Source organism: Daktulosphaira vitifoliae, unplaced genomic scaffold (genome assembly GCF_025091365.1).
Source record: "Daktulosphaira vitifoliae isolate Bord-2020 unplaced genomic scaffold, ASM2509136v1 Scaffold_3, whole genome shotgun sequence".
NCBI classification, from domain to species: Eukaryota; Metazoa; Arthropoda; class Insecta; order Hemiptera; family Phylloxeridae; genus Daktulosphaira; species Daktulosphaira vitifoliae.
Window position 1 is genome coordinate 8770019 of NW_026099574.1, and position 13008 is coordinate 8783026.

General features: G+C 24.1%; 2 protein-coding genes across 2 annotated transcripts; one reads left to right on the plus strand and one right to left on the minus strand.

Moving 5' to 3' along the window:
* Positions 1-2448: 2448 nt before the first annotated feature.
* On the plus strand, positions 2449-8032 carry LOC126902527 (uncharacterized). Its single transcript, XM_050679904.1, has 7 exons — positions 2449-2612; positions 3306-3323; positions 3400-3509; positions 5094-5214; positions 5880-6121; positions 6283-6543; positions 7797-8032. The coding sequence occupies exons 1-7, from the start codon at positions 2540-2542 to the stop codon at positions 7875-7877; spliced, it is 906 nt and encodes a 301-aa protein (XP_050535861.1). The 5' UTR covers positions 2449-2539; the 3' UTR covers positions 7878-8032.
* Positions 8033-9184: 1152 nt separating this feature from the next.
* Positions 9185-10320, minus strand: LOC126902538 (uncharacterized). The gene is made up of 2 exons (XM_050679919.1): positions 10184-10320; positions 9185-9939 (listed from the first exon to the last, which is right to left on the minus strand). Exons 1-2 carry the CDS (start codon positions 10189-10191, stop codon positions 9336-9338), a joined length of 612 nt encoding a protein of 203 aa, XP_050535876.1. The 5' UTR covers positions 10192-10320; the 3' UTR covers positions 9185-9335.
* Positions 10321-13008: the final 2688 nt, after the last annotated feature.

A 13008-nucleotide genomic window follows, 5' to 3' on the forward strand; every position in this document is an offset into this window, starting at 1 on the left:
AAAAAAAAAAAAAAAAAAAAAAAAAAAAAAAAAAAAAAAACATCATAGTAAAATTAATACCTTCTCAGCTTCGCATCGAAGCTAAAAAATGGTAGAACAGCGGGGTCGCGGCACAGTATGGACGTGGCATAGATGGAACAAGTATAGATGATATCTGACAGTGATTAAAATCACTATAAAAAAAAACGCTTCGATACAAATCTTTAGATACTGTTTAATTTTAAAAAATTAGTAGATTATTTCAAAAGCAACAATAACTCTTATTCTCTTAATTTTATAACGATTAGTTATTTGATTTATAATTATAATATATGAATAAATAATAATTATAGAAATTAAATTTAGTATTAAATTGATATTCAATAATTTAATATTGTAATTTTTACAGAGATATTATAAAAATAATAAAATAGTTGTATATTTTTTTACTTTTAACGTGTATAAAAATTTAAAGGGCTTGATGCAATACTTTTCAATAAAAATTGTTTGTTACTTATAACAAAGTTATAAGTTTTATACACTGGACTACAAGGAATTTTCATCAGAAACAAAAATATAGTTTTCTAAATAAACTTTTCGCGATGTTTTCAAATGTACAATTAGACTTTTTCTATCACTTCTAAATTTTCATATTATTAGTTATTATTAAAAAATAAGTATTTACATATAAGAAAATAATTAAAAACAGTAATAAATTGTACTAAATTAATACTGATTTTGATTATTAATATGTTAAAAATAAGGAAAATGACATATTTAACCTATTTTTTTAATCCTTTAAAGTTGATTATTGTGAAAGTTTATAGTAAAAAAAAATTTATTTATTCCATAACTTTTAGCTCAATTTTCAAGTTTGAAATTGACATCATTAAACAGGAAATTTTGTGAGAAATAAAAAAATTGTATCGTTAAGATTAATATGCAGTCAGCAAATTTTATAATTACTGTTTATAGTAAATGCATCAGAAATGCTCAATATATTTTTTCATTTTTATCGTAAAAGATAACTGAAATAGAAATATTAATAATCATTTTCTAGTAACTTTTTGTATTTGCATACTGTATTTTTAGTTTAATTATTAACCTAATTGTTCTTATAGCAAAGCCTACACTAAAAGAAAAGGGCACCGCCCGATAGACGGAGCCGGTCCCAAACGTGCCGGATATCGGAATTCTACAGTACTATAAATCTGTCACTTTTCCTAACTACATCTACTACTTTTCTTTTCATCTCATTATATGTAACTAACCTGACACCATTCTTCGTACAATACTTACCTGAGTATATTATTTTATAACTCTCAACTATTTCCCTTTCTTTGACTGATGAAACAGCTACCGCACTATTTGTCCGGCTGGTATCAAATACTTTATTCTTTAGGCCTTTTCATTTTTTAACTACTTTATTTCCTCTCACCTGTTGTCCCCGCGTACATCCGAGATGGGACAATCCGCCTAAATTTTGTTCAGGACCCCCATATTTTTTGACAAAAATTTTACGTCGGCTGTCAACCTGACACAACTTCATTAGTCACCTCTTAATTCTGGCAAATGAGCTGTAGAAGTATTCTTATCCTTTATCCACAGAGACAAATATTTTATATCTCTATGGCTTGTTAATATTTCTGTATTTCTTTGGCTTCTTAATGTTTTTATATCTCTGTAGTTTCTTAGTGTTTTTCCATTTTTATGGTTTCTTAATATTTTTGTATTTCTTTGACTTCTTAGTGTTTTACATTTTTTTGGCTTGTTAATATTTTTATATTTCTATGGCTTCTTAATGTTTTTGCATTTATAAACGACATTAAATATTTTATAATTTGTTGCTAAGTTAGATAATATAATTATAAATTTTTATTTTTTAATTTTTTATTTTCTTATATTTTCAACTAACCATATATAGGGTATTTAATAAATAAGGAAACATCAGAAAAGAGTTTCTATTGTTCTCATTGTTTGTAACAATTGACCTATTTTTTTGGCTATATAAAATATTAATTTTAGCTTTTAGAAAATTTCTAACATCATATTTAATATAATTCAATAACCTATTAAAGATAGCATGATTTAAAATATGTATAAAACTCAATTCAAAATTCTCATTGTAGTCTAGTACACGATGTTAATTAGACAATAAAAAAAAAAAAGCTTTAAAACTAATACCAATATTTTGACTGGCATTTTATACCTATACAATTTTTATCTAAAAATTGTTTTAAGTATTTACTATATAAATTGAAAAAAACATGTTACACAGACTAATTTAAAACATTATTATGTAATTTACACGAATTGACATGAATTGTAGAAGTAAACAAAACAAGTGTTTTTAAAGTATGTACTTATTACTAATAGTCATTACTTTTGTTTAGTTTTTAAAACGGCATATGTTTAATAATATCAACAGAAATTATTATAATACATATAAATTAAATTAAATATGAACATTTTAAAATTTCCTACTAATTCAATCACTACTAAATACATTAAACGATAAACATTCAAAATATCTTCTGTCAGTTTTAAACTCATCCATAAAATGTTGATCTATCAGCTTTGCTTTATTACAATAATATTTTATTTTTATAAAATCAACATAGTAAATTCTACAAGTAAGTTAACTAATGAAGTTAATTACAATAACTAATTATTAGGTTAATTATAAAAATAATCTGTATTCAAAAATTGTTGTTTTTATATGTTTTTATTTATTTTCTTTGAATTTATACAAATAATTTTTGTTTATCTAATTGGTATACATATTTATAAATTAAAATACTTAGAAGAACAAGGCCTAACTCTAAAATATTAAAAAAAAAATTATTAATTCAAAGGCATTTAATAAGATGACGATTCTAAATTGATTAAAGTAATAATACTTTTTTATTAAATAAGTTAAATTTTATGACTCGTGAAAAAATTGAATATTTGATTTTCTTACACTTGTTTTTACAAGTGTTTCAACTATTATTTTAATTTTAAATATTGTTTTACACGATAACTCTTAGTTAAACCGTGTACAAATAACTAAATTTATTTACAACGGATTATTAAAAATAATGAAAATTCTAACTCTTAGTTGTTTAATATGTTTATCAGTTATAAAAATTGTGACTATTGACAAAACATTGGTTATGAAAAATATAAATGTCGAATATGAATTATTTTATTATTAATTATTTTTTCGCTATAACAATCCTGATAGTTAAACATCCTTACCAACATTACTTTAATAATATATAATCATATTTGTCAATAATATAAATACATATACATATATATTTTTTTTTGTTTTGTTTTTATAGACTTGAATCCATTTGCAAGTAGTGTATATTTTTAATAATAATAATAATGGTATTTTATAATTCGTATATTTAGTAGCAAATTCTTAATATTTAGAAAGGTTAAAATATCTTCCAAACACAATCCAAGAATTAGAAGATTTAATTTTAAAAGGAGAAGATGATATTAAAGTTAAAAGTTATGAAAAGTTAAAGCATATATATAAGGTAATTGAGAATAATTCATGATTATTTATGTATCCATTTTTCTGAAGATGAAAAATAATATTACTTTAGAGATTTCCGATCAAATTTTTTTAATTTTTCTTTAAAACTTATTAATTAATTATTTTATCTTCATTTTGTGATATATAAATGATTAAATCATTAAGGGGTACCTATTTATTAGCGTCGATGGGAAGCTGAGTGAGAAGGTATTAATTTTACTATGATGTGTTTTTTTGTCTGTTACCACTCTTTCTCAGCTCTTACCGAACCGATTTCTTGCATCATTACGTCAAAATGACACAAATCGTATCTAATCGAAAACATTTACCTCAAAAATTGAAAAAAAATCCTTCGTTCCCTGTAAATGGGGGAAATCTACAAAAAAATTACAAATTTCAAAATCAATAATTTTCGACATTTTTCCAATTTTTTTTACTTAAAATTGCCATAACTTTTTGAAAAATGTATAGATAAATACAATTTTTTTTAATAGATATAATAGGTACTTAATTTTCATTTGGTATATATGTTTTTTTAATCTGACTTGTCATCTGCTCACTACAGAGGGTTCAAAATGACAACTTTTTCATAAAAAATTAATTTTTTCAACTTAGAAATTATTTCAGAAATATTGATAATTTTATATATATCTTATATTAAAGCCTAAGTCATGTACTTTAATATGAGCAAATTTCGAACTTTATTTTGACTTATGGTGAATATGGCTACCGTATTCAAAAATATGCTATTTTTTGTTATGATTCTCAGTTTTATAATTTTTTTTACTTGTAAATACTCATTTTTTAATAATAAGTCATAATATCAAAACTTAAAATTTATAGAAAAAGTCTAATTTCAGATTTGAAACACTGGAAATCTGTTTTAGAAAAGTATATATTTGATTCCGAAGAAATTTCCTTGTAGACTAATATATTTATTCATAAGTAAAAAAAACTTTTTTTATAAAGTATTGCATCAAATCCTTTAATTTTTATAAGTGTTATTTATAGAAGTGACAAAATATACTACTTTGTCATTTTTTATTATTTTTCCATAAAAATTACAATATTAAATTGTTAAATATTAATTTCATACTATATTTAATTCTATTATAAATATTTATTCATAAATTATACTTTTAAATCTAAAAACTGCTTTTAGGATATAATTAAGGAAATATGAGTAGACGTTGCTTTTGTTAACACTATCTACAGATTTTCATCAAATTGTTTCTTGTGACAGTGATATTAATTAACGTCCATACTATGCCCGCGACCTTCCTATGCAACCGTTTTTTTATAATTATGTATTAAATTTTAAGAATGCTTATAACTGATATATGTACAATGTAAATCAATCATAGAAAACTTTTTCTATGATCATAAAATCATTTTAATCAATATTTAAAAAATTAAATTAAATTCTAAAATATATTTATATTAATGATTATCAATATAAGTTTGTTTCAAATGGGATTTACATTTAGTGTATTAAAAAAATTAAAATATATCATTTGTGTATAAAGTAATCCATAATTTTTGTGTATTCATTTAACAAAAATAAAACATTGATACATAATTTTAGACGACAAAACAAAGAGAAGTATTAGTTTCGATAATGAAGGTTTCGTCAGAAATGTCATATTACTATAAAAAAACGACGACATCAATAAAAAGCACTAAAAATTTGTGGGGTTTTTATCAAGGTATGTTAACATATTTTAAAATAGAAAATTATGAATGATATGTAAACATGAGCGTGATGTTGAGCAGTGGTGACACTAGTTGTTAAAAAAACTCTAGTGTTAAGCCGAACCTACCACTGTAGGTGAACGGATGGGTAACCATACATGCGCTTTTAAGTTGTTGAAAAAACATATTCCAGTGCAGAAGGCAACGGTAAACCACTCACTTATAAATTTCCTAGGATATCCTTTTATTTAAAAAATTGTTATTAATTTTAATGGTATTTGAATACACAGATTGGATGAGTACAGCTAATTATAGTGGGACAAAGATAGATTAATTCTAATTATTAGCCTATCATCCACGAAATTTATTTCCAAAAACCCAAACCAACTAAAAAATTAACCAAAAAAAAAAGTTAATTACAATTCAATTACATTTTTAGTCCTCAAAAATTTTCATAAAAATATACATAAGAATGTGATTTATACTTAAAATATATGATGCTATATATCTTATATACACTTTTTATTTCCTTTGTCTACTTGAATGCCGATAGTTCATTGAATACTTATACAAAATTGTCTATTAGCTTTGGTGGGCAGATAGTTCTAAATATTTTTAAGCAAATTTAATTATGTTTACCGTATACAATGAACTTAAATGACAAAAATTTTATTTTAAGGCTATAATTATGCAAAAATGTGTGAAACTGAATTGGATAAATATCCAGAACTACTTTACCAATGTATGAAGTGGAAAGCAGCTCTTCTAGAAACTGATATTTTCGAAGGTAACTTAATAGTTGGTAAATTACAATTGGATGACCTGAAAAATACTCTTGACAAAATATATGAACTGAAACATTCGAATAACATTCCCGATGACCCATTCTTATTATATTTAAAAGGAAGATTAGTATGCGAAGTAAGACTTATCTTTTGTTATTAAATTTAAATGTTTGTTATATATTTTTAATTAATAAGTTATGAAAATTGTACTCGTCCTATCCTTTGGTGGAGGTCTTATAGGCCTTTAACAATTTTTTTTACATAAATATATTTTAAAATTAATTATATTTTATTAAGATAAAACTGCAAACAACTGGTGGATTTGGTTTTATTCAAAAAGGAAAAGAATGGTTTTTTGGAAATGTAATAGATCACAAAAATGAATCGATCGATACTTGTATTTCTTATTTAAATGATTTTGAGTCCAATACTAGAAATGAAGAAGGATTCGTAGAAAGTAAACTTGCGTTGGGTAAAGCATTTATAGAAAAAAAACAGTTAAGTAATGCCATTTATTGGTTAAAACAAGCAGTAGACTTGCCAACTAGAAACTCAAAGGTAATACGTAATTACTGTATTTAATAGATAATAATAAAAATTTAACCATAATATTGTATTAATTCTCATAAAATTAGAGGAACACACAGAAATATCATTTAATTAAAGAAAAACTAATACTTTAAGCTGACATTTATTCGAATGATCTCAATGATTAATTAATTTAATTACTATCTTCCAATCAATCATCAATGAAACGTTTAGATTTTTACTGAAATACTTTAAAAAAAAAAATTTTATTTTAAACTTTAAATTTGGTTTTATTGAAAATAACGGATAAAAAATCTCATTTATATATATTAATTATTTTAATAAGTATTAATTAATTAGAAAAAAAGTCAAACTTGTCATCTTGTCCCAGGAGGCATGGTTAATATATAAAATAATTTTTTTTTATTGCTTTTATTAGTTCATTAAGAGCCACAGCGACTTCCCCTATAAGGTGGTTTTCTTAACCATTTATACTCCGAGACGGGTGATTAGTCCGTCGCCGGTGAGTGGAATGGCGACTCCAATTACCGAACTGTCTCTTGTTCGGCCAAATAAAACCGCCCGTGACCGAGTTTTGAACCCGAGGCAGTGCACGTCAAGCACTGCCGCGTTACCGACTCGGCCACACCGTCCCACTATTTAAAATACTTATAATTTGTAATGTTTTTTTTAAGCTATTGCACCAAAAAACATTTTATTTATTTATCCACACTTAATTTGAAACTTTTTCAAATTAATTTCAATTTTATTAAAAAATTCCCTCTAACAATCACCTAATTTGAATAGACTTTAAATTTCAATTACTTTTTATTCGCAATGTTTCTTTACAGTTTACTATCTGTTCATTAACACTCAATTTGTATGCTTATGTCGTTAAAAAACAATTATATATTATTATTGAAAAAGGTGTAAGTAAGAAAGTATAAAATACGTATACTTACTAATAAATTTTTTATACGATTTATACTTTTTTAAGTATAAAAAAGATTTTTACCTTATGCTAGATTTGTTAAATAAGCCATATTTTTATATACTAAAAACTTAAAATAACAATTATTTCTAAATCAAAAATCACTAGTTGGAAAATATAATTTATCAAATATTGTGATAAACTGAAGTTACTAGGATACTATGCTAAAGTTATTATCCTATCAAAGAATTATAAAAAAAGTAATTTTGTCATTTAACTTTGTTATAAGACCCTAAAAATAACTTTCTACGATATGATCTGTATTTAAAACAATTTATTTTTTATGTTCTAGAGTGAAGTAAAAAATCAAGAAGCTCGGGAATTGTTGCAAAAAACCCAATTTGATTTTTACTCGTCCCCCGTAGTATATTAGAAATATTAATAACCACAAGTGTTACACGTTTTTTTTTGCAATAACTATTTAAATAAACAACTACACATTTTTTTGAAAACATGAATTCAATATTTAGATTTTACACTAAGTTAACATTTAAGAGACCTATTTTAATTAAAAAGTTTATACCTAGAGTAATTTTGTTATTATTTTTACAATATCCCTCGTGTAATAAATACATAAGAAATTGTGTTCTAGATTTGAGGATAAAAAATATTATATTAATAATGAAGTCAAGTTACTCAAATAGTGTATTTGAAATAGCGCTTATCATTTCTTATTATGAATTTAGTAGTGTACATTCAAATAACTATGTATATTAGACTGAATTAATTAATAGATGAATTTTATTATACAATTAATAACAGTTAGTTTTATTATCACATTTCAATCATAATAATAAGGTTTGTAGATATACCTATACCAGAAATTTTGATTTTTAGTAAAAATGAAAAATTTGTTTTAATTTTAATTTGTTAGGGACAATGTGTTTGTGTTGTTGTATAAGCATGTGCTGTGAAAGATCGATTGAAAAAAAGCATCTAACCTGTTGAATTTTTTCTTATGTTGATTGAATACGGTAATTCCACATTATAAGCGATCTGATTGCAAATATACAGTGAAATGTTTGTCCAATTAAACATTCAGTCGGCGCGTGTCCATTTGTCATAACATAAGATTTGATAACTTCATTTTAATTCATAAAAATTCTAGTACATTGTTATGTGAAAATTGCATACTGAATATACACTTGATCATTTTTTCATAAAAACACATATTTTTAAAAATTATTTGACCATGTTAAAAAAATTATAGCAATTCAATTTTTTTTTTTTTTTGAACCTCGAATAATCACTCAAAGTTTGAATTCAACAAATTTTAATAATCAAATAGTTATAATTATTCATGTTTTGTCAATTATTTTAAGTAATAATTTAAAAACAAAAATTAGCCTTTTAACCTATCAATACTATATCAGCTATTTATCAGTTTCAACCGTTTAATTTAATCAAGTTGTGTTAACGCATTAGAACAAAGCAAGTTTAAAACAAAACTTGCTTAAACTTCTTTAAAAACTCATTAAGGGTGAATAAGTTTTTCAAAATTCATTAGTGTCTTATATATTTCCATTTCATAATTCATTTAATACTTATGTGAAGGTAAAATTATTATAATATAAAATAAATACTGCTAGTGAATTAAAAACACGGATTAACTTGAATAACTAAAGGAAGTAGTTAAAAATTAAAATTTTTATTTATTTCCAATAATATATATATATATATATATATATATATATATACCATTAGATATAAAATTAAAACACTTATACAATTATATAGTCAATAAATGTTACAGCTTAAATACTTTAAAATAAATAATTGGAACGGAAATCTAGGAAATTATCCGTTTCTTTTTTTTGGGAAATGTTTTTTACTATTTCTTTTCGTAGTTACTAATGGCTTCCAAGACAAAACTGGTAATTGAGTCGATGCTGGATTCGGATAATTCTATTTTACCATTTCCATTCATGTAGGGTAAAACCGTGCAGATGGTACTGATGAGAGTGATGAGACCAGCTACGGCAACGGTGGCTATTGCACCCATGACAGCTACGACGGCGGCGATGATCACGTTTCTGACGATGGTCTTCAAGCCAATGGCTTTTACCTTAGCGGCAACGTACAAGATACCAGACACGATCAATTGTTTAGGCAACATCAACTTTTGAATGAATCCGGAAATGAAAGAGTCCAAAAATGGCATCAATAATCCAACTTTGTTCAAGATAACGGTCAGTTGGTTTTGTGGTGGTGGTGGTGGAACGTACAACACTTTGTCCACGTGTCCGGAAGGTCTGACCACTTTTTTGTGCAAGATAGTACCTTGAGATACGGCATCCATGGTGGCATCGAATGCGGCGTTGACAGCTGGCCCGGCCACTTTAGCTGCTTCCATGTTGGCGTTGAAGTAAATGTCGTTTTGAATTTGAGCTGCTATGGAGGAGGACACAGCCAAAGCCAAAATAAAAGCATAGGACCTATAAAAATTAATAAAATTATTTTTAATATTTATTGCGATGAAGTATTATAAAAGAAAAAATATTATTAAAATATTTAATTTTTGTAAATAGTACGTTTAAATTATGTTTATGAATAATATACAAGCAAAAATATAAAACAATTTTTAAAAACTAAAAATATGCCAATGTTATTTGACCTCATTAATTTAATTGAAGATTATAGATTTTCAAAAATAAATAAGAATATATTTTTTATACTCACTTAAACATTTTAATGATTTTGAGAGTGTTTTTGTTAGACTGGCGTGTGTTCTTAGGAAAAGACTAGTTGACTGATGCGTTTTTTCAAATCGAAACATTGGCCTTTTATACATAAATACTCAACTGTTTTGCAATTAAATACACATAGAGGTGTCTAAGCCTTTCTTAACCACCAAAGTCCCCTCTAAAAGAAAAAATCAATGCTAATTAATATGATACTAGACTACTGGCCCTTAATGGCGACTATATTAACAATATGAGCCTAAGGAATTCGCAGACAATTCAATTAATAACGACAATGCTCATGCAAATAACACTTCGTTAATGGGAAAACTGTTGTTATTACTCATTTTGAGCTATATTATAGGAATCCCAGTACAGTAATAATTTTTAAACATACTTGCAATGACTATTGAAACACAAGTTTTTTTTTTATAATAACTTATCATCGTACATCAAACAATTAACATTACTCTTTTTATACTTCATATTTATAGTACTTAAAACAACGATAATATTAATACAACAAAATCTTTAATTTAAACTCTTGCTCTAAAATTAATAATTCATTTAGTGTGAAATGTGCCAGTACAAAAAATGGAATTTAATTATACTTGTTTACAACGTTTTATGTACTCTTTTTAAGACCTCAGTATGTATTTTATACTTCTTGTCGTAGGTTATCACTAGTTAATAATATAATTCAATTATCAATCCATTCAATTTTTTAAAAATATATTATATTTAAAAAAAAACCTTATTTCTTTATTATAATTATAATTTTGTTTCTTTGATATTTAGTAAAATATTAAATTGCTTATAGCCAAAAAATACAATCTTGAACAAAATTAAGTAATATTGTATCTAAAAAATATTGCTTAGTATAATAAACTATTGTTTACAACAAATGTTTGGTCTTTAATAATTTGAAATATTACAAGCTCATGACACCTCCTCAAATTATACATTTTCTATAGTAATACAATTAATCATTTAATAAAACACCTCGTTGATCACTCTAGAAAAGTGGCAATTATAGATTTATTTTTCTTAAGTACTGATATAAAAATATTAATTTAAGTCATTTAATGAAATAAAATATATATTATTGTTATGGCAAAAGTAATTAAACTATTGAAGAAATAATATATTTTGACCGTTTTAAAGTTCTAAATTTTATTATAAAAGCGGAAACCACGAATAAATAAAGAATAATAATTGAAGGAAAACTGAGAAAAAAATGAATAATATGTCTTTTGAAATTGTACAAGAGTAAAGTATCTATGAACTAAACAATTTGAATTATATATTTCTATATTACATTGCAAAGTTTATTTATTATATTGTATTATTTATTTTTAAAAATCGCCATTAATGTTGAAATTTTTGATAAAATCAGTTGGGGTAATATAAAATAAATAAATATTATCTAAAAAATATTTTACGTCCAGAGACACACTCCTGTACATCTCATGTACAGGAGTTTATTTAAATGCACAAAAAAATCATAAGGTCCGACAATTGATTAAGAACCACAATGAAAAATCTACTTATTCATGATCATTAACTAAAAATGCAATAATTACAATTTATTTACAATTAATCTATAGAAATATTTTCGTAATTTAGTAAATTGAGATTTCATTTTATATTTATTAATTACAAAATAATATTTTGTAAATTCTTTGTTTGGTATTTTCACTTTTACAAAATAGTGTAAAATGTATTTTGAAATTTCTACACTTGGTTGTAATAAACGGTTACATTTCAAAAGTACTCAACATCTTGAACGCATAAAATGCATTTAATATATTTTTGAGTAATTAGATAGTAAAAAAACTGATAATTTTATTAAGAATTAAATATTGATAGAATATATATTTGGGTTTAGATCATTGGTTTTATAAGAATAATCGTATTTCTTGATAATATATAAAAATATTATAAGAATAAAATTGTAATTTTTTTTAAAACATGACCAAATTAAACTTCAGAATGTTTATTATTGAAAATTATTATTAAAAAAATTAAACTAAATAATATAATTTCGTGTCTTTATAACTAAACATATTTTCTCTATGCAACAAGATTTTTAATAGTTTATAAAAAAAATAAAGTGTCTTTATCTTCAATCGATGACCGTATATTGAATTTAAATGAGATAAAAATCAAAGTAGTTGAAAATTTATTCTAACTTAAAAAGAATTAAGAAATAGATGCAAAAAAATTCCTTTCCATACACGGGTTGGAAGCTAATTCAAATTTCAAAATTATTTTTCTTGACTTAAAAAAAGCAAAAAAATTAAATTAAATTTAAGTTTCTATGCTATACTAATTTGATTTAAATAATATTTATGAAAATCAGTGTATTCCCCTTATCAGGTATTTAAAAAAATAAAATAACATAATAAAAGTGTCAGTATTTCCGGGACAATTTCAAAAATTAAATTGAAAATGTCCAAGTTTCAATACGCATGTTTAAAGTTTTGACCCCCTTGTATAAAGGGATATGATGCAATTTAAAAACCAGTGTGTCAAATGAAAGGGGTATATAAAAATTATTTATAAAAAAATAATAATATTGATCCATACATTTTTCAAAAAGTTATAGCATTATAAATTTAAAAATACGTTTATGTTTATAAATGCCTTTAAAGAGGTAAATTTGATAATAATTTGGAAATTTTTAGAACATTAGTGAACAAGAGTTTGATGTTTTATATATTTATAGAAATAATTCCAAAACAATGACAATTAACAATGTTATGATAGACATTCTGAGGAAAATCACTGATAATGCAAAAATACACGTTTAATGAAAAAATG